This window comes from Hetaerina americana, unplaced genomic scaffold (genome assembly GCF_022747635.1).
Source record: "Hetaerina americana unplaced genomic scaffold, ioHetAmer1.1.p SCAF_3, whole genome shotgun sequence".
NCBI lineage: Eukaryota > Metazoa > Arthropoda > Insecta > Odonata > Calopterygidae > Hetaerina > Hetaerina americana.
In genome coordinates this window covers 38,298,912-38,321,243 of record NW_027286874.1, presented here as the reverse complement: position 1 = coordinate 38,321,243, position 22,332 = coordinate 38,298,912, and the positions used below count along the sequence as shown (strand labels likewise).

General features: G+C 34.3%; 2 protein-coding genes across 4 annotated transcripts; both read left to right on the top strand.

The window, feature by feature from the left end:
• The first annotated feature begins 2,142 nt into the window (after positions 1-2,142).
• LOC139690916 (methionyl-tRNA formyltransferase, mitochondrial) lies at positions 2,143-10,454 on the top strand. The gene is made up of 6 exons (XM_071588540.1): positions 2,143-2,460; positions 2,555-2,755; positions 4,495-4,617; positions 4,844-5,022; positions 7,822-8,045; positions 10,218-10,454. Exons 1-6 carry the CDS (start codon positions 2,228-2,230, stop codon positions 10,347-10,349), a joined length of 1,092 nt encoding a protein of 363 aa, XP_071444641.1. The 5' UTR covers positions 2,143-2,227; the 3' UTR covers positions 10,350-10,454.
• A 2,572-nt stretch (positions 10,455-13,026) lies between these two features.
• LOC139690389 (uncharacterized) lies at positions 13,027-21,593 on the top strand. 3 transcript variants are annotated; one of them, XM_071587821.1, is made up of 6 exons: positions 13,027-13,113; positions 13,196-13,426; positions 14,622-14,948; positions 17,188-17,245; positions 19,713-19,784; positions 20,232-21,593. In XM_071587821.1, the coding sequence occupies exons 3-6, from the start codon at positions 14,631-14,633 to the stop codon at positions 20,588-20,590; spliced, it is 807 nt and encodes a 268-aa protein (XP_071443922.1). In that variant the 5' UTR covers positions 13,027-13,113; positions 13,196-13,426; positions 14,622-14,630; the 3' UTR covers positions 20,591-21,593. The 3 variants fall into 3 exon arrangements, with proteins under 3 accessions (XP_071443922.1, XP_071443921.1, XP_071443923.1); XM_071587820.1 differs by having other exon boundaries at positions 13,045-13,426; XM_071587822.1 differs by lacking the exons at positions 13,027-13,113; positions 13,196-13,426 and adding an exon at positions 13,777-13,941.
• Positions 21,594-22,332: the final 739 nt, after the last annotated feature.

Sequence of the window (22,332 nt, the reverse complement as noted above, 5' to 3'; positions counted from 1 at the left end):
TTCGGTTGTTTGGCATTTGTCAATTTTTTAGAAATTATTAGAATCGAATATAGGAAATACAGCGTGGAAGGTATTTCGAAGGGAAAGGGGGGATATTGTCTCGTCCCCACTGCTTCCTCCACTGGCCAGGCTCTAGTAAATTGAGCTAAGGCGGTGAGATATCAAATTTGATGAAGGCATGATGTATAGTAGGATATAAATTTAGATAATGGATGAACAAAAATGAGAACAAAGAATAAACATGATTTAAGCGTACATCAATGTCCGCATTGGACCTGTTATTGTACGATGTCCGAAGCAGGAAACGAAATTGATTAATCACATTACATCTTTTATATCAATCCAGTCAGCAGCGAACGCTCTGCCCAATCATAAAATTTTACTTTCGAACGTAACGTAGGATATGCGAGTCATGCTATTTAATGCTCATTATAAAATTGATTTCATAATGAAAATGCAGTCAGTGAGCTTAGGAAAGGCTATTTCTATGCAATATCAGTCACAGACATATCGAATAATGAAGAAGGTGAGTTCATGCATTTCCCCAATTAAATAGCTCAACAACAAAAGATCCAGTTAACCCTAAACGCAAAGTTATCATTGTGCGGATGCTAACTATAAGTATTTTTCAAAACCTATGCGCTCAAATGGATATTGATTCATCAGACGTAGATTGAGCTTACTCATACCATAATGGCTTGTCACATCAAGCATTTACTATGGTTGAATAAATCACACTTTACTGGTAATATGAAGAAAATTAATGTTTTACCAGTTTAAAAAGGCAAATTTTTCACGTTCATCTTCGGATAAACCATTTCATTCTTTCATACACGTACTATCAAAATGTCTCAGCGGGGATACTGAAAAAATTAATTTCAGTACCTGTGATTGTCTTGGCGCTCACATATAGGGCTGTGGCCTTGGGTGCGCATACACAGGAGTAGGAAATAGATGGGCCACCCTCTAAGGATGGTCTTGACAGCTCTCTCCGGTACTTCGGGGACAGGAAAAATCAGGGTCCGTTTCTCAAAGTTACAAGTCAATTAGGACTCCTCGTAGTTCACTTGCAGGACCTGCCGATGGAAGTAAATATGTTTCAAAACTTATTAAACAAGTCTACTATTCAGAGAACCCATTGGTTAGAATAATTCATATTACATTTATAATTGATTCCCAAGTTGTGCATAGTTTTCGGATTTATGCAGAGTTCATAGGATTGAAAAGAACTGTCTACTGAAACCAACAAATAAATTGAAGGATTCAGCAAAACTGTACACTTTTATAAGTCTTGAGGCTAGCCAAATTACATGAATGTATACATTAATCTCGCTCCTTTAGCAAAGAAGGGCTTAATTCCTACATAAACTAAAGCCTTCTAGTGTAACTCAATGAGACAATAAGGCGAGGTTCTTGCTCTTTAGTTGACTAAAGTAAAAATTTCCGATTCGTTTTCCTGTCTTCTCAAGCCTATCAATAAAGAAAAAAATGACGCTTCTCTGTGCACATATTCTTCCACAAAATCTTTTACGACCGTATTTGTTCCTTTCCCACTTGAATTAAAATACCTAGTTAGCTTATATATGATAATTAAAATTGTTTCGAAACAATTGTGTTCCATTTGTTACAGAAAAAAGTGACCCATGACGTGAATACAACTGGACATCAAGATTCTGCCATTGGGTCTACCTACCTTGAAAAGATCTTTCTAAAATTTTTTGATCAACGAATAATTTAGCCTTCTTGAGAAATTGTCAGGAATCCGTAGACACAGGACATTAGCAAATGGAATAATGATATTTCAAAATATGTTATCAAAACGGAACATTTTCCCGCTCTCTTCCGTTGATTTATTTACTATATTTGCCACAAGATGTCTCATAATATTATTTCAAGATATTGATCATCATGATCGATCGTGAAGCGATATATCTTCGCCCTTGTAGAATCCTTTATGTTTCATAATAAAAAATTAATTAATTTTCTTGAATCTAAAATGATTTTCATACGCTAGTTGGAAACAACTTAAAATTTATATGACAGACTTGATGGCGTTAAGTTTTATTATTTCGGTCTTTAGTGAAAAGGTCGATATGCCACCGATAGCGATAAACTGCAACTTCACACATGTGCTGGCACTTCAAAACTTGAAGGCTAAAGCCGTCGAATTCCAATCGGCTGAAAATGATGTTATTGTTTGGTGTTTCGAAATGTTGAAATTTTAAACATGGGTTTCCTACGGGACGTATTTTATCCAAGCTCGAGCAAATGGCATTCGAGTGAGAATATTTTTTGCGCAATATGTTCGATACTCAGACAGCCGGAATTAATAAATAAGAATACTTATCGTAAACCTGGATGTAAATTTAGCAGCAGCAAAGTTGGATATCCTTTGCGCGTGTTGTTTTTTGGGACAGATAATTTTGCCGTTGAGAATTTGAAAATATTGAATCATGAATTGTAAGTTAGTTTGAATCAAAGTGAATGTGATGGGATTGAACTTATTACTTGAAGTTATTCGTGATTAAATGCTCGGTGTTTGTTGTTTTTATAGAAAGTTGGGTTACATTTTGAATCGCCTGGACGTTGTAACGTCGAATAAGCATAAGAATTGTGCAGTGAGTAAATATTCCCATTTAAATGGATTGAATACCTTGGACTGGCCTTTACAGAGGTGCCCGAATGAATACGACATAGGCCTCGTAGCATCATTTGGCCATTTAATTCCAGAGAGAATAATTAACTCCTTTCCTCAGTAAGTTTTGCTGGTAATAATGAGCAATTTGATTTCTAACACTAACGGAGGCCATTGAATTTTATACTCGAATCGTTTCAAAGTAGAACAAAATATTCAATGGATGTGCATTGGTTCCTCAAGAGCATTTTAGTAACTGAGAATGACTTGCATTACTTCTTAAAGGCTAATGTATTAATTTAATGATCTCAAATCACTTAAGATCTCAACAGAAATCAAACAACCTTCACGTTGAACAACATTAACTTAAATACAGAACTACTCCATCGTATAGAATACACTTTTTATATGTATATCTACTGGCTATTTTCGAGGGAATCGTGTATATACTCTGTATCATTGTTTGCCCATATCGATGCTTGGGTGTTAGGAGGATATTTTGAAATTCTATCTAATCTCAACCTCGCCACATAGGTGGTGGATGTATACAGTTGAATGGTTAGTGAAGCTTGGAATGCTTCTATGTTCCACCATTGTAGAACTTGCCATTTCCTTCCTTCGAAGACTGTTTGGGTTCCTAGGGAAACTGCGAAGTTTTGAAACTGGTTTGGTGCTCTTTGTCTTTTTACCATTAGTATTCTGTTTGGCGTTATGAGTAGATATTCCAAGGCAGCCACTAATGAACTCAATATTATTTAATAGAAAGTTAGTATTGATAGCAAAATGTGTTAGTCGCCTTTTAAATGTCTAATTCGAAATTCGTTCACCATCTCTTCTTTGCTGGAAACATTGTTTAAAGGGTAAATGAGATTATTGGCTTTCAAGTAGGGTAAATGTTCCCCATGGAGCTAAGTAGTGGCAACCTTCATTTTTAAGCCCGCCTCTCATTTCCCAATGATTATTTATTCAGAAAAGAAAATTTTATATGCTCAAGCTTATTTGCATTCTTAGACAAATGCATGAAACGTTTGAAAAAAATTACTACTGAACTCCAGCACGTATCATTGAATGTATCATTGAAATTCACTTACTGTACCCATATCTACTGCAGTATTTGGTCAGTGCTATGTCGATGTGCTAATTGCATTGACAACTGGTAAATTCCATTTCTTAAATTGCAAATGTTAGGTAACACAGCCAAGAAAACATTTCAAACTGATATATGTGATAACCTTGAATAGAATATTGCTAGCACGGTGAAAATAAAATTATATACCCCCAGCACAAGTTAATAATCTCAAAAAGTACTCCCGATAGCGAATAAATAAATGTTGACGTAAGAATTGTAATTTATTGATGCATAGTATATCTTATGTGGCCGAGATGAGAGATTTAATAATACTAAAGAACGAAATTTAAGTGATAGTTTTGGATAAAATCACTAGAAACGTGTTTACTGATTGAATTTTCGTGCGTAGCCTACTCTACACAATTTGCCAATGATTAACAACTAATATTTTTGGATAGCTTCTTCATAATTATCAGTTTTCTGAATATGCAATATTTAGAATAAGCCATTTTTCACTGGATAATCTATGAATATGAGAAAACATTTTGTGCTCGCCTAATTCATTTTGGTTGCTCCCTCCAATCCAATTTTGCTCATTTTCAAATGCTAGGTATTGTGAGTTTCGTTAGCTAAAATTTTCTCCTTTTGTGCATATAATGTGGTAAAAAGTAGAGTTGAATTTGACTGTAAGGTACCTATTGTACCACAGCTTGTTTATGATTGGTGACTTAAATTAAGTAAAATTAATTTATTAGCACAAAAAATGCAAATGACAATTTTTACATTCAAGCGGGATGTTAAATGTGCATGCAAGCTTGTTGCCCAGATGGAGAGGAGCTGCTCCCATTGTCCATGCCATTATGAATGGGGATAAAGAAACTGGAGTTACAATTATGCGCATTAAGCCCAAAAGGTTTGGAGAATTGTTGTGTTCTGTGAATATGTATTTGCATGTTTGGATTTATAATAACAAGTACTGCAATTGAGTTTTACCACAATTACAAATTGCAACAAATTTATCCTACTCATAATACCGCTACTATTACCCCAAATATAAGTGGAATATTTAGTTTTCATATTATCCATAATATATATGATTTTTGGTTTCACCTATTCTTTTTCTCTATTAAATATTATAGGTTCGACATTGGAGACATATTAGCACAATCACAAATCACAATAGGGCCTCATGAAACTAATAGTGAAATATCAAATAAATTAGCTATTGCTGGAGGGAGACTTTTAGTCAGCTGTTTAAGAGATTTACATAGATATTCCAATAATGCCAAACCTCAGAGTGAAGTTGGAATTACATATGGTAAGTGAAGATGTCCAACATGATAGATTAGTCTAATTCATACAGCTACTATTGATGTGCATCATTTTTGTTGTTTGTAACAAAAACTGCAGTTTGTACATGATCTACCATGAAGTAGAATGCAACATGCAGCATTTAATACTTCTTAATCTACCAATCTTCAGAGTTATAAGAAGGAATTACAGAATGGTTCACATACGCTGCCTCAATGCTCCCAAGGCTTCAGGCTCTGGAGTTCCATATAGGCCTCAGTTAAAATATTTAACATGCCCATTAATAAAATAGTAAAGATAAGTCAAATCAAAAATATTTTTATTATCAATTCACCGTAACTAAGAAATTAGGAAGGGGTAGGGTCAGTAAAACATATTAGTATTTTTAAATTAAATATAAAAACCAAATGAGTTTTTACCCTACAAATTGGATTGAAAATATATTCTCATTTAAAGTCAATCCAGTTTATCAGGGGTTGGCTAATGTTTTTTCTCTGAAAAAAAAAATAATGGCAAGGTTTCATATTTCAGTGTAAAAAACTTTAAAGTGGGTACTACTCAGGCCATAATAATGGCTCCCTTTCCAACTTTTTAGAAGTTAATGTTTATTGCTTCCACCTAAAAGGGAAAGTTTTCACCTGAAGTGGATGTGGCACGTCTAAGCTGGTCGTGGTTTAAATAAATATCTAGTGGAAAGTTGCTACTACTTGTTCATAACTTTTACCTATTGATTACCAAGATAGGTAGTTTGGTTGGCAGACTCATTTTGAGTGTTTAACTGGAGTAGATCCTGAGACTTTTGAGGTAGTGAAGTCATTGGTCCTCCCATTGTGTGTTGTAGACTATCTCACAGTATTCCCATTTCCCATCATGTTTTCCCACAAGAGCAGTTACCAGTTTTTAAAAGTAAATTTTGCATCTTTCAGCAGAACCGCCTAAAATTGTTCATTCAGATTTTGTGAACATTTGAGCAAAAAAACGAAAATTTTGTAGGTAAATGATCATATTGTAAAAATTTTAAAATACACTTAATTTTAATTTTTTAACACAAGCTAGCACTGGCTGTGGCACAGGTTTGGGAGAATGGGGGAGGAAGAGTTTTTATGGACTGATTTGTAGCATTTATGAGGGAAGAATTTGGCCAGACTATTTCGCCATATCAGTGTTAGTTCCAATTACAAAATAGGAAGGCTGTGAAAAGAGACATTTCGAGCGTGAAGTTGTGGAATATCATAATTAATTAAAACTTGGCAATTTTCCACGAAATAAAATATATTGATGTGACCAGTTTCAATGTAACTACATCATCATCAGGTAACAGTCATCACTTCCAGTCTGGTATATATGCTGAAAAGCAAGTAAGGGGAGGGTAGTGGAAAAGAGAGGAAGAGGAAGGAAAAGTGGAAGGCAGCATGGGGGACTATGTATGTGAGTGGGGGGAGGGAAGGGGGTGGGGAAGACAAAGTAAACAGGTGTAAAGTCCTTCACAGTCTGCAGAGAATGTCATAGCTGGATGAAGGGGGATTTTGCATTGGGGGTGTCCTACGGAGCGGCACCGAATGGGCCGTGGAGAAAACAGGTGAAGTCGGGAGTTTTCCCCCGCAGTCATTGACTGGCCATCGGCATGGTATCAATGGACAACGGAGCACTTTGCACAAAGGGTAAACTGGTGATTAAGGGTTGGAATCACTTATCTATTGTGGTTCCAAGGTTAGTGGAAGGGTGGAGGAGGGATATTTCACACTTTTAAATTGATGATGAAAGGGGGTGGTACTGCAACATAGAACCTTCCCTCCCCGTCCATGAAAAAGAAGGGTGGTGGGGGGGGTCAAGGCTTCCCGCCTAGGTCGGGAAAGCATGGTCTCCAAAGGCACAGGGGTGGGGGGTTAAGTCCTATAAGTAGGGACAAGGGATCATGTATCCCAAGAACATCTTGGGAAGGAGATGGAGAGGAGGGGGGAGGGTGAAGATAATAAAAGTTGGACTTCATTGATGAGGTCCAAATCCTTGTGACGTATGATTTCTAGTTGTTCCATGGCATCTAGCTTCTTTCCTTTATCCAGGCTGTGAAGCACTTTAAAGTCAAAATCACAGAAATGGTTGGAATCAAGTAGCTTTTTAGTTTTAAGTAGTAGCTTTTTAATTAGTCATATATAAGGACTACAGGGCAATAAATTTGATTTTGCTCACAGCCCAAGTGGTTCTTAGAATCATCAAAAAGAGAATGGAGAGCTGGGTAAATGCTTACTTAGGGGATGATCAGTTTGGTTTCAGGAAGGGTAGAGGTACACGTGATGCCATTGCAATAATCAGGTTCCTAATAGATAGGAACAAAGAATACAATTAGGATGTATTTTTCTGTTTTGTAGATTTCAAAAAGGCAGTAAAGTGGGTGAGTGAGTGAATTGGGTAGAATTAATGGCTGTGTTGCAGAAAATAGGAATAAATTGGAAGGATGGAGGGTTATCTGCAACCTGTACATATCTCAGACTACTAAGGTGTGCTGTATTTGTTGAAACGGCCAAAGCATTATTACATTGATGTTTCTTTGATAACGTACCTGTACATGTCTCAGACTACTAAGCATTATTATATTGATGTTTCTTTGAAAACGTACATAGATTATGCTCTTCTAAATCAGATTATAGCGTGAAAATATGGATTGCAGGTTAAGCAGAAACGGTCATTTCTTAGCCATAGGTTACCAAGCTATGTAAATGTTATAGTCTCTATTGAGTCTTACTTTGTGTGAATAGAAATTCGCTGGTTTAATATCATATGTACTCTTAAGCCTTGTAAATTTCAGCTCCCAAGGTCACACCATCCCTAGGAATGGTCCAATGGCAGGAGAAAAATGCTGAATCATTGTATAATCTATGGCGTGCCTTGTTTGGTGTCTATCATCTTACCACCTCTTGGCATGGTACACAAGTGAGACTTATGGATGTGCACTACTGTGATGACAAAGATATATCAGGTCTAGATAGGCCTGGAAAAATTACATTTTCAAAATCATCAGGAATGATTTTGGTGAGTAACATGATTCGGAAGTTTCTGATGCCCTGTGAGGTAATAGGGTAGTAAATTTAGGTAATGCTCCTAATACTTGTAAACTGGTAATATAATAGTTATTCTAGGGATTTATATTAGATACTGTGGCAGGCTCACATTTGTGGCAATTCATACTTAAATGAAAACTTAACAGGAAGGCATGACACGTGTACATGTAAATGTTTGAAACATCGTACAACGTTTTGGTTGAGAAAGAGTCACCACTGTTCTGTATAGTTTAAATTACCATGTCTTGTTTAGTTTCTTATTCAATTTCGTATCTTTTTTCTTTGAGATAAGTAATAACTTCATCCAAATTGTTATATAATGTGGAAGACAAATTTGATACATTCCTAAAGGGTGGAATTCACAAAATTAGGTATGAATCTTTTTAATAAGGAATAAATATTGGTCAAGCATGGGTCAGTTTTAAAACCAGCTTTATAAAACATGTCTGATATATCAACTCTAAGGACTGTAACTCCTTAATGGCAGGGCATATGTTGAGGTACTCACAGAGTCCTAAAAATTTTAGAAATCTTCAATATTGTGTCAAAAAACAAACCAATGGAATTAGTTTTATTTGACTCTACATGGAGAGACACTTCACCCAGATTGCCTAAATTGAGGCTGTGATTCATGTTCAACATGAAAAAGAGCCACATCATTTTGTTTTTTGAATTTATTTGTTTGCTGCTATAAGTTTTTTATTATTTTTATCTTTACTGGAATTACTTTGAGGAAATATTTTATACCTTTCTTCATCCATAAGTTGTCAAAAACCCTTGTCTCCTGTCAAACTCAATTGCTTTCTCCCCATGGTCATTCCTCGTGCCTAAAAAGTAGTAGTCACCCACCTCATCTCCATCTCTTCCTTCACCAACCGTCGCATTCCAATCGCCCATCACTATCAAATGTTTCCCTGCAGGAACACACGTGACTATGTCCTCTAACTGATCATATATCCTGTCAACTTCTTCCTCCTTATGCTTGCTTGGTGGTATGTATACCCGAACAGTGACCAAGTTCATCGGTTCTGCTTTTATCTCTACTAGTAATATTCTATCCATTTTTTGTTCTATGTTGGCTATGATTCTTCCTACCTCTTTATTCAATATTATGGCAACTCCGCTATGGCTCTTGTCCCCGCTGCTGTGTATTATTCTACAACTATCACTACAGCAAACCTAGCTATCCTTCCATCTCAGCTCGCATAGACCTAAAATATCTATATTTTCTCTTTCCATCTCTCACTTCATATTCTCTAATTTTTCTGCCCTCTACATTGTCCTAGCATTCTAAGTTCTTATTCCTAATTTGGTCTTCTTCTTCTGTGTCTTCTGTCCTGCTGCTGTCGGTTTTTCTTTGCAAGGGTTTCGTGAGATGATGACCGTGGAAGCCTTGCCGCTTCTGCTACCGGGCATGGCAAATGGCCGATTGGGCAGAATCTCGTAGTTCCATGACTCGTCGTATAGTGTCTATCATTATATTCTTGGGAATAAAATTGAAGTGGTTTCTCATTGACTGCCTCAATAGTGTTTTTAACGTGACGCGATCACTCAATGGCCACCACACTGGGATCAGATGCCTTTGCAGCCGCCTCATTGAGGAACAGATGCTGCAAAGACTATCTTTCATCTGGTTCCTAACCTTTGACTTATCTGGCATGGGTGACCCTACCAGGAGCAATTTTCATAACTTCTGCCAGCACAGCTTCAGGAGTCATCAGAACGCACTAGCTCTTCCTCCACTTTGAGGTTGTAGTCCATGGGAGGGTAGAGGGTGTTTTACTTACTGAAAATTGAACTATTAAATTTATAATGAAATGTTTATAGGAACTAATGTTGGTTTACTAAGGAATATTTCCTATATGCTAAACAAAGCAAGGTGTTGGAGGAGGGATCCCAAAACCTATATTTCTTCCTCTCAGACTGTTCCTATTTGAAGAAGGAATAAGATTTCTTTAAGCTTTATTATCAATTATAATTTAAAATGTCAGTATACATATTTATATAAATGCTGACAGTAGCAGTAATTAATATTAATAAAATTTTTAAATACCATTGTTAGTTAAGATTTTTGACTTTATGAATTAGTTGTTTATTGTTTTCCAAGATAATTAATGTCTTATTTATTTTATCTTTTAACAAGGTTATATGTGCAGATGGAGGAAAAATTGGATTCAGAAAACTTGGTGTTACTGGAAAAAAACCCATGTCCGCAATGGACTTCTACAATGGTTATATGTCAAAAAGGAGTGCTGATGAATGGTACTTTTCTTGAACATGATTATTTAAGAGGCACTGTGTTCTAGCATCTGCCTTTATAGTAGTAAGGTGATTACATGCATACTTGCAAAATATTTTGGCAAATAAATGCATTTACTCTTTTAAATGTGCTTGGTATTCTCATTTTATTTCCGATGGCATGTTTCCTACTTGAAATATTGCTTTTTACCATTTCCTAGATAAACTTATTTCCATGACTTATTTTAACTGGCATTGTATGTGTTTCTCTTAAGGTTGGAAGAAAAATTTTTTGTCTTTTTCAAGAGGTCTCTCATAGAGATCGAAAATTTATTCACTTTTTCCTCAAGAAAATTGTGAAATATATTCTCACCAAACTCAGACATCATTATTGCTTTTAAAGGTATCCCTAATGGATGTAATTAACATGAGCCATGATATGAAATCCATATGATCATAAATTCCTCTTTACAAAACTGCCTTAGGTATCAGGGCCATTTACATAATGTTGTCACCACCATACATGCTTGATCCATTTTATCAAGTATTCTACATCTGGAGTACAAACCCCAAACTGACTTGGGCATTCTGTAGATAGCATAATTACTTGGGAACGGAAGTTTCTCTCATGCATTTTAATAATCATACTAGATTTTATTAACCATATCAATATTTGATTGAAATAAATATAATTATATTACATCAAGTTTCATTTCTGGCTGTTAGTTATTTTGTCAGCTTTTGGCATAAAATAGTTCTTTTTATAACTGGAATATTTAGTTCAACTTTAGAAAGCCTGTGACTGAAAGTGAAACTTTTCCCAAAAAGTTGGCCAACGTAGATGAATTCCAGGAATGGAAAATTATACTTGAAATACTGCATAATCCTTGGCTCTATTATATTTTAGTGTATTTTTACAAAAATTTTCTTTCATGTAGGGGATAAAAGAAATAAAGTTTGCAGATAAATGATTATACTTACAAAGGGTTTATAAGTCAATTATCCATGAAAGCAGAAGAATATTGATGATTGTGTGCCTTATATGTGTATAAAAGCAACATAAATTAAAATAATAATAGTGGTTACATTTAAGTATATTTTTTTGAATGTTTGAGATTTTTTCCCTACAAAATTCTTACTTTTTGTGGGTAATAAATAAGACTGAAACTATGTATAATAGTTTTGGTAACAAGTTGAAAGGCAGGTTATTAAAATAGTTAAATCTTACCAATTATTTATATTTGAATGGCTTTCCCTGTATGCATTTATCTTCTCTGATAGAAGTAACGACAAGAATGAATGATGAATTAGTGAGAGTAGGATTTTTAAACAAAAAAATCTGATTTTCCAACAATTCCTTTTCAATGACTCTCAGTAATTACTTCAAGAAATAAAGCACATATGTGCACAGATTACTTGCAGTTTTGCATCAGGATAGGGTTTTTCCTGTGCAAGTAAAAGATCCTGGCTTCTAATCTGGATAATGTCCCATAATCCCATCTAAAATCCAAGTAGTATGATTTTTTTGTCTAATAATAAACTATTTTGATAACTCAAGTTGCATTGCACTTGATGGTGTGAATTTCATATGGTATTAATCCAAGATGAGCTCTGCCCACACAAATCAATCTTCAAATGAAAATTACTTTCCAGAAAAGGTAAAGTATGGTTTTTAATTATAATTAGTTTTTATAGAAACGAAAATTACAAGTAAAAGTATGTATTGAAACTACGGCCAGTCTCTCCAATTGAGGCTATAAATGATCAACATTACAAGTTTGATGAAGAATTAAAATATTCAAAGAATTATTATTAGATAGCAAAATTTAAATTATACCACTTGTCCTAAAAAAATTTTTCAAAGGGAAAAAGCCAAGTGGTTTAATGTAAATTTCAATATGAAGTGATGCCAGAAACTGTTTTATTTATAAGATAGTGTTCATTGCACAGCTATGATTACATTAAAATAAAATATTGAAGCAATAAATCAACTTCCCATGCTAGAGCTGCTTTATATTATAAAAAAAATAGGATAGATATATCTGTCTCGATTTAGAAAATGTTTTCTCGAGTGGCTGCTTAATATTTTACCATTTTTGGGGCAGCCCAATGTAATAACTGTGATAGATAATGCGAAAAAGCTTAATTAAATCATTTACTGTGTGTGGAAATTAATTTAGCGAATTATAATAGGTTAGGCATATAAATATGAATTTTAGTGTACTTGCTGGTGAATCTAAAGAAGCTGTTCGTTCGAATCCCGCTGCGTGCCTACCCAAGAGAGCTTGCTGTAATTTTATTTGATGAATCATTTAGCATGCGAAATAAGAGTTACCAGGGGAGAACATGAAAGTGAAAATAATGTTACAATTATCAATTTTCCTTCTGAGTAGGTCAAGTCAAGCCACGATATGGAATCAAATACCGGCAAACTTGGCATTTTGAGTCATGGCCAATATTGGTACCAAATATCTATGGATTCCATGTACATATCGCTTAAAATTCAATTGCTAATGGTAATTTAAAATTATATCCGACTAAAGTTACGGGAAAACACTTTAATTAGGTAATGCATTCGAATTAAGTGATAATAAAAGAGCTGAATTTCGGATGAGCGAAAGTTAGTGCCTGTAGCCGTGGCGACAGCAAAAGATGAGGTCATCGTTCCAGTGACGTAATAATGTATTGATTAATTTTGCTTTCCAGAGCGCGGACTCCATGGAAGAGTTCTGTGATCTGGAGCATTGTCAATCAGACTCTCTAACTTCGTTATTTACATAGATAATAATATGCTTTCGTAGGTTAGTAGTTTAGGAGTAAATATTAGGTGGCAATTTGGGAATTTCTTCCTGTTCCAATTGTTGAATGGCTTTCCCTTTTTAGACTTTTTGTGACGTCGTTTGTAACCACCGTAATCGAAGGTATCTGCGAAGTACCTACATGCGCGTGTAAACGCGTCAGAAATGGGGGAGTTACCTCCACCGCCAAAGTAACATTTCAACTTTAAGAAAGAAGACGAATTTGAAGCGGAGGATGATAGTGGACGTAATATTTTGGAGAAAATCATAAAGCAGAATTACTGCTGATTATTTAAGTAAGACGAATGCTCCGCAGGTAAGGAATCCTTCATGCTGCTAACTGAAAGAGTGCTATTTCATTTTTACCATTCGTTACCACATGATTATTTCTACCGTTCCTTTTAGTGTGTTTTCAGAATTACTTCAAAAATTTATTTAATAAAGAGAACGCGTTCCCTTATGCTGGAGTAACCTAAATTCATTAGACCATCCGGGAGCTTGTTTATTTTTGCTACCCACTTATTGTAAATAATTGTATTCATATTTCAGGTGCTTGTTTTTTATTTGTAACATAAAGCGTTTGCATTTTTATGTTCTTATAATTAATTAAACGCTCACGACCCTATTTGTTCACAGAATTTGAAAACTTTGATCTGTAATGGAGCATTATGTAAATAACATTTCATTGGTTCATCTTTGGTTATGGCTGTTTCGTGGTTATGTTGCTCAAGTGGAAATTTGCAGACACGTGATGTGCGGGTTACATATACGTTTCCGCACCCTTCAGAAAATGTTCATTCCCAGTAGATTGTGGCTTCTTTTGAATTTTAGGTAAATCTTTTTCACAAATCTTATTGTGTACGTTGACAATAAAACTGCAAGACGTTAATATCGTTGGTATACTAAATGAATGAAGCACTCGACGATCATCTACAGTGACGACTTGCTCTAAAAGCATATTTGTGGTGAATTTCTACTGCGCAATTTAACTTAATTTCCCTCTTGGATCTAGTAAATACTACCTGTACTGGCATATTAAATGCAGGTACTATTTACTTGGAGTTATTCTGTTGATTTTTAAATGCAGATTATAATTTTCATTAACAAAAAGAGTTTTCAGAACATGTGGCTAATACATTAATGTATGAATAGCTAGAAAAAAGGAAAGCATGTTATTTAGCGTAATTATGGTCACAATTGTTTTTAAAGAAATCTTCTGAAGATATGAATTTACGATAAGTTCATCACTTATTGTTCATAGTCTGAATAATGTGGAAAATAAACAATTTCATATTCACTATCGTTGACAATGTATTGCTTTCCATCAATCATCGGTTAAAGGGAGATTGGCATGATCATACTTTTGGGAATTTACTTGAAGTTGCTAGAAATATGTCAATTGAATTGGTCCATTGATTGTAGTTCATTTTTGATACTGCCTTTCCCTCTTTAATTAATGCAGTTTTCATGGCTGTTATAAAACTAAAATATGATATGTATCTTTTATTAAGGAATTGAAGATGAGTGCCAATAATAACAACAACTGTAACAACAATGAAAACGAGGATTCCATCCTAGGGGGAATTGCAGAAGCACAAATTGGGGCAAAAAACATTTCCAATTTGCTCGTTAATCCATCCCCATCAAAATGTTCCTCCAACCTGAAGGAGGTGATTGTGGTTGGAAGAGAAGAAGCAGGCCCTTCAGGAGAAACTCCTGCCACATTTCTCTCACCTACCTCTTCCACAGTCCTTACCCCTCGCAGCAGTAGTGAAGACCTCAGCGAGTATACAGATGCCGATGAAAGCATTTCAGCACCAACTGAGTTTTTAGCAGAGGTATGTATTGTGTTTTTAACAGAATACTTTTCCCTATTTTATCTTATTTTTATTTATAATTTGCTTCTGATAAACTATGCAATCGCTTTAGAGATGATAAGACATAGTTTTTTCAGGATAATATTTCATCATATTTGAAAAGGAATACACATATGAAGATAATTTTTTTGAAAGGACTGATGCTATCAATGAATCTCTGGTTAGCATAAGAGGCATAGAAAACTTATAAATGGCATCTATTGTTATATTAATGATGGCGCTCACATTTTTTCTCAACTCTTAGTACTCCTATTAACAATTGTTTTACATAAAACACATTTGTTTGAGAGTCAGTACAATTAGAGTATTTAAAGGGCATGACGATTGAATTTGTATGGATAAAATGTAGGTTTTGCTTTGGTAGTGGCACTTAACAGTGGTAGATAGACTTGGCCATGTTGAATAATAATTAAGAATGGGGAAAATGAGATGTTTTGACAAAATTTGTTCTCTTTTCTTTCTTCCCATTTGGTCTTCATCTCTTGTAAACCCAACTAAAAATTCACAAATGATATTATTAGTCTACAATAAATGTCATGATAATGCTTTGTTGCCATACAACACCCTTTACCCTTCTATGCTGTATGTCCGTTCTACTGAACTCAAAGTAATCACATCCATTCAACTATATCATCAAGAAGTAGATCATCTATCCCAACTTTTTTACTTCCAGCTCACATCTCGCTCTTATTTTCTGCCAACATTAACCTTTTTAATAAGTCCAAAGACAAGCTATTTGCACTATCCACTGAATATATTCCTGAAGGCCTTCAACAATAAATAATAATGGGAGGTCATGACTACTAACACTATCACGGGTAGGAACTAGAGGTACTTGTTGGTACAATCATCAATAAATTGCTTCAACATAAGTTGCCTATTAGTTGGGCACCAGATTTATTATAAGTTTTATCCATATTAAATGATACCGGAAATCAGGAACAGGATTTTTTGGTCAAATACAGGAGTGAAAAAACTGACAACCAAACCTGACACAAGCCTGTGGAGATGTCACGAGGTAGTATCCATGCAAAAAACACCTTTATGGACCTCTTAAATGACAGACTTCTCATGGTATACCTGATCTTCTGGCTAATACGTATACACTAACTTGCACATTGTGCTATATAGTTACCTTACCCCATAAAAACCATAAACACAGTAATCAACCCGAAGGTCGGTTTAATAGGTGATGGTAGAGATCACCCAGTACTAAGCCCCATACGGGGTGTGAAAATTCACACATCAGGGTAGGGGGGCCAGTTCCTTTCCCTGTGCCGGTTATGGATGTATATGGAAATATTAGCTGATTTTAGTGTTGAAGATAAGAAAACAGAACGACTTCTAACATACCTAGGTTGTTATTGTTATTTATTATTGTAGAAGACAATCATTTATATAATTAGATAACTATCAGCATGCATAGAAATTTCCGTAAAAACCCTCTTTGTATGTTTCTCATTTACAATTAAGCTACTCATTAAATTCCCACTAGAAAATCATCATTGAATAATCCCATTCACAAGCTTGTAAGGAAATTTATCTTAATTTTATACAAACTGGCATTTATTTTTAAATCAAACATAAACAATTGAATGTGCAGGATATCTACAAAGTTTTTGACTGTAACAGCAACGGGAGTATTATTTAATATGAGATGACAACACATGTACAGTGGATTAATTCTGTTCAATATTCAAGAGATCACTATTGTTGGTAGCATTAACTTTTAAGTATGGTAAAGTTCTCTTCTTTTTTGCGGAAAATGACAATTGTATCCTAAAGAACATTTAAGAAAATTTAGTGATAACAACAAAAATATCAGTATTGCTTGATAACACCACTTTGTTAATTTAAAGGGTTATGTAGATTAGTTTTAAGGATGGTTGTAATTATGTTGATTTCACATAATTTCCTTATTTTCCCATTCCCATATTTTTGGTATATTACAATTTACTTCTATATTTTCCTTCTTTCATGAATATGTTGTCAGATAAAACATCCAAAGGTAATTTGCATTTAATCCCATGTGATTATAATTGCATGGGTCAACTAGACTTATTATGATGCTTCTGTCTCTCCTGTACTGTATTTGATAGGGCATATGCAATGGGGCCTTTCTTGTCAAGACCACAAATTGCAGCACTAGAGCACTAATGAATGCAAAAACTAAAATTAATCTTTGTCATTCTATTTCCAGTTTCTATCTGCTGTCATGATGAGGGATTTTACTACTGCCCTGAAATACTGCAAACTAAGTAAGTTTCTACTGTGCTTAATAGCCTCACTCCAAACTAATATTTTATGGTTTATGCATTATTTCATTAGATAATAAAATTTGTCCGTACTGCAGTAAATAAATATGATCAATGAATTCATAAAAACTTACACGGTAAAATAAAGTGTAAATTATTTTATTCCATCCATCAAATAGTGTTTTTATAAAGGAAGAAATGTACACAAGGAAGACAGCACTAAAGCCATGGCTATGGAATAAAAGATTTTTCAGTATTTTACTCGGCATTTTTTAAATTTTTCTTTGAAATTAGTATATTATTAAAGTAGAGTCAAATTATTATAGTTACCAAGAGTTTTGACAAGATTCCATCATTTTTGTCACTAGTTATACATGATGCCATTGTCATATTTGTACTCAAAAGTTAGACCTCCTTTGTGAATAATACCCTAATAATGGTTGTCTATCTGCTGTTTGAGGTTTTGCAGCTTTGAATCCATTTCTCTCATTATGTATACTTACAATACATCTGTTACTCTTGCTTTCCAAATGCCAAAAAGAGGTGCCAATGTAAAAAGAATAGTAGAATTCTGTACTGGGAAGATTATGGTAGAGGCAAACATGCCATTTGAGCAAGACCTTCAGAGGAGATACACTTAACAATTGCATTGAAAAATGCATAGCTAGGGTCAAAACTCTGGGAGACAACGAAATAAAGTTTTAAGTATATATTTTTCAAATAACTGCGGTTCAGAAATTGATATGAATGAATTTTACATAGCAGTGAATTAAGTTGTGAAAATTAAGGTGCTCCAATGGGGTAAAATCGGAAGATAGAGTGTCAAAGTGCAAACAGGAAAAGCATAAGACATTCCATGGCATGATAAAATGCAGCTAAGAAAGTGGACACCTACCAGAGGATTTTGAGGTTAATGGGATGTTGAAGTACTGAAGAAAATAAGGACTGAGAAATCTGACCAGCACCAAGTCTTGATACTGATATCATATAAGTACATACATAAAAAATAACGGGCCACGGTTATTAACCTGAAAGTTGGTTTGTTAGGTGAGGGTAGAGCTCAAATAATACTATATAAGCCCAACAACATGTAATATTTGCACATCAGGGTAGGGGGCCAGTTCCCTTCCCTATGCAATAACCTATAAGCCTGAGGTTTCCTAGGATCACTAATAGCCCACTGAAAGAGAAATTGGTGACAGCCTAGTAATTGAAATGTTGTAAAACCCTGCTTGAGAATACATGTAGAAAATGTGACAAAAATCAACCAGCTACTGTTCGTGGCATATTTGGACTTAGAGAAGAACTGTGGACAACATCATTATGTTAAAGAGGATCACACTGTAGGAAACAGTCATTTACTGTGACAGAAGAATAACTTGTTATCTCTGTAAGAACCAAGCCACCACAGCAAAAATGAGTGAAAGAAGATGTATAGAAGCTAAAGAAAGGAAAGTAAGGTAAATTAAGTATGAATTAATCAAAGATCCAACCTCACAAGAAATATTTAAAAGCACTTAGAAGTGGGAATAAAAGGAATATGATGAATTGCCATAAAAGGGGTTGGAGTTAGGGAGAAATTAACACCCTCCTGTTTGGAGATGGCATTGCACTTCAAGAATCTCTGCGAACATCCTTGAATACAACAGATAAAGTTCCGGCTTTTAAATAAAAAATATGAAAATCAGTTGGGTTAAATCCTGAAGTATGTAGACGAGAGAATCTGAAAACATATATTTCATTGAGTGGAGAGATTTTAGGTTTTATGGAATATTAGGTACCTTGCAAACAATTTTGCATGGGATGGAAGTAGCTCATCAGCGTTAAATGCAGAACAGCTCAAGCTAAGGAGTTTATAATGAAGTGGAAATTATTATACCCAAAAAATATTGTAACCAGAGGGGAAACATTGGCATGGGATGTGCACTCATACGCGTGGACTATTGGGAAAGTAGATGAAAGAAGAAAAGTTACTAATGAACCATCAGTAAATGGACCTATTGACCATTGGGTAATTAGATGAGGGAAGAATAGAAACCAATTTTGAGCAGTATACATTAAAGAATAATCAGGTGGATTAGGCACAAAATGAGACAATGGATTCATTAGGAATGTCATAGGAGAGAAGAGAGCATGAAAGTTCCAGCAAGGCTGACCATAGAAAAATATTTGAAGAAATAAAAAATGAAAAAAAAAGTTTAATGGAACAGTTAAATATTATGATAACACACGTTACGTGATAATGCCAGGTATGATTTCAAACCCTATATGGTTTGAGTAATGGGATAATTTCTTTTGCATTTGTCCCTCTGAACACTCCTGCCCACACTTTCCTTCAATTCCAGTAACATTTAATGGATTACTTCTGTAGTGCTCCCAATACAGGGTTAGAAATAACAGAGTAATTATATCAATTTATTATCATACCTCTTGAAATTGAAATTTCACATATATTTATGTATATTTTCAGTTTTGCAGTATGAGCCAAACAATGCTGCTGCCAAAGAATTCTATCCTCTCATCATTGAAAAAATAAAGCTAAGTAAGTAGAATCATGAGAAGTCCACGTTCTTCCAATGCAAATATTTATATAACCGTATGGGTATCAAGGGTACTTCCAACTTCACACGCTGGGGAGATAACCATTTTTCAATAATTCATAAGATCAATCACTATTAAATTTCAATCTCTTCTGAAAATGTCATCTGTGGGCAAAATATTAAATGATGAATGATAATTCACACAACTATGTTTTGCTAGTATTTGGGTGGTGTGTGTTTATATTAGTACTATTTTTTAAATCTGCTGCTCCTTATAAATAAATCAGTAAGAAATTATGAATCTTAAGAAAACATTTGATGAATTTGAATGAATTATTTCAATTCTGAATCCAAATTATAATTGAATTTTAGTTCTCAGAATTTTAAATATTAGTTTCAACTACTTATTTTGAGTCCTAACTCCAAAACCTAATCATCATTCTTTCTAGTGTCTGATGAAAGCGATAGCAACAGTGAGGTGAGTGTTTATGAAGATAATAGTGATGCTACAAGTATCAGTGGAGAGAAGCAAAATAGTGAAGACTCTGATGCTACAAATGCCAGCTACTCCAGTCTAGAAGATGATGAGGGTGACTCTAGGAATTGTGACAATAATGATGTTAAGTTAGGCCAACTGAAAATTCCTATGACATCAGATGGTAATGGCAATGGTTCTTGTGTTCTCACCCAAACTAATACTATGCAGCACAAAGACTTTCAGGAGCAGGGCATACCTTCCTTTCCAACTAGCAGCTCTGACTCAGAATCCCCAACCGAGCCAATAAGTCAGACCATTGTGAATGTGTAATGGTACTCAATAAGACTTGAATAATGACAAAGGACTGATTATATAAGCTAACATATTTTGTCTAATGTGAAATAACTGTAGAAAATTTGCTTTATAAAGATGAATAGAGATTCTTTCTCTAGATTTGATGTAATTAAATCTTGTACTATTTTTCAACCCAGTAACACTTCTGTTTACTGTCATTCATCAGCATTAAATGTTAACATTTTAGAATTTTGTGCCAATCATTCTTGAAATGTGTATTATGGACCAAATATTCAACCAAAGTACTAAACTTGCAAAATTTTATCAGTAGTGTGGTGATTGCATGCTTGATGAAAGTATTTAACCTTATAAAACATATCAAATACTACCTAAGTAAGTGATTGTATAAGCTTAATTAATAACTATGGATTATTTTGTTCAATTTCAATGTTCTCTCATGTGGAAATACACATTGATGTCACTATGTGGTGTCACTATTGTTATTCCCTTTAAAGTTTTCAGTCTTAACTTTTATAGAAAATGCCAATGACACCTGTCTCATTAATCTCATGTCTGTCAGCAACCATTTGTGCATCTTTTATACTCAAATGTTTTATACAAATAATAGGACAATGGGTGCTTCCAAATTTTCATAGGAGTTTTTCAAATGCAAGGATATATTTTTTCAACTGTATACAATAAAATTTGGTTTCTTCCTAAATGCATAACATATAGAAAAATCTTGTTCCTTTGATCTTTTTATCCATTGTATATTTATAGAAGCATGTCTGTATTGTTACTCAAGAACTCATATTTATTTGAAGTCAACATATATGAACACTGCTTCAAAGCAATGTTATTTGAGAAAATGGATTTTATATTTGTTAAAAAAGTGTTTCCATGATAATTTATTACAAATAAATTGGGGTGTATGGGAGTATTCATTTCTTTAAATGTATGTACTACATAGGTCCTAATTTAGTTTCCCTAATCGTAGTTAAGTTGCACAGTATATTAATGAATGCAATATGAATTTCAAATCAACATGCCTCTTCAACATAGAATAAATTGAAAATTTTCATCAATAAAATTCTCTGAAATAGCTCATGTAGTATAATCATTGAATTTCTTAGCATAAAAAAATACCAGTGAAAATTATCCATTTTATCATTTATATTAAATATGTACATAGTAAAATGGGTAAGCATTGGTGGGATGCCTGCCAGTTTTCTAGCCTGCGAGGAATTCCTTAGGAGTAACTTTTTGAAAAATGTTTTCACCGAACTGCCACGAATATGTACTTAAAACTATATAATTTAACTAAATGCACCTCTGAATCATGGATAATTTGAGGTAATGGAAGGTGCTATATCAGTTGTGTCTTTCTGTATTCTAAATCATATGCTTGACAGAATTTTTGGAACTGTTTAATTACTGTAATTTTCTCGAAATGCTTCTAAACTTTTAATTACAGTTGTTCACACCTTTTTGACGAGACAGTTCGCCTATTTCCTTTCTTGAAAAGCTTGCTATGCAGTTTCTCAATAAATAAATCCATGTTGCCATTCACTATGATTTCTGTTATAAACTTAATTGCATAGGGATACCCTGGAATTTGCATTATCATTTATTTTGTCCTTTTAAAATTCCTAAATTTGATTTTTTACAGCATCCTTCATTACTGTAAGATGCTAGGATGCATACCAATTTGTCTATCCTTACTACATCCACTCAACTTTATCCTAGGTAGATATGTGTTAATAGGTGCACAGATACAT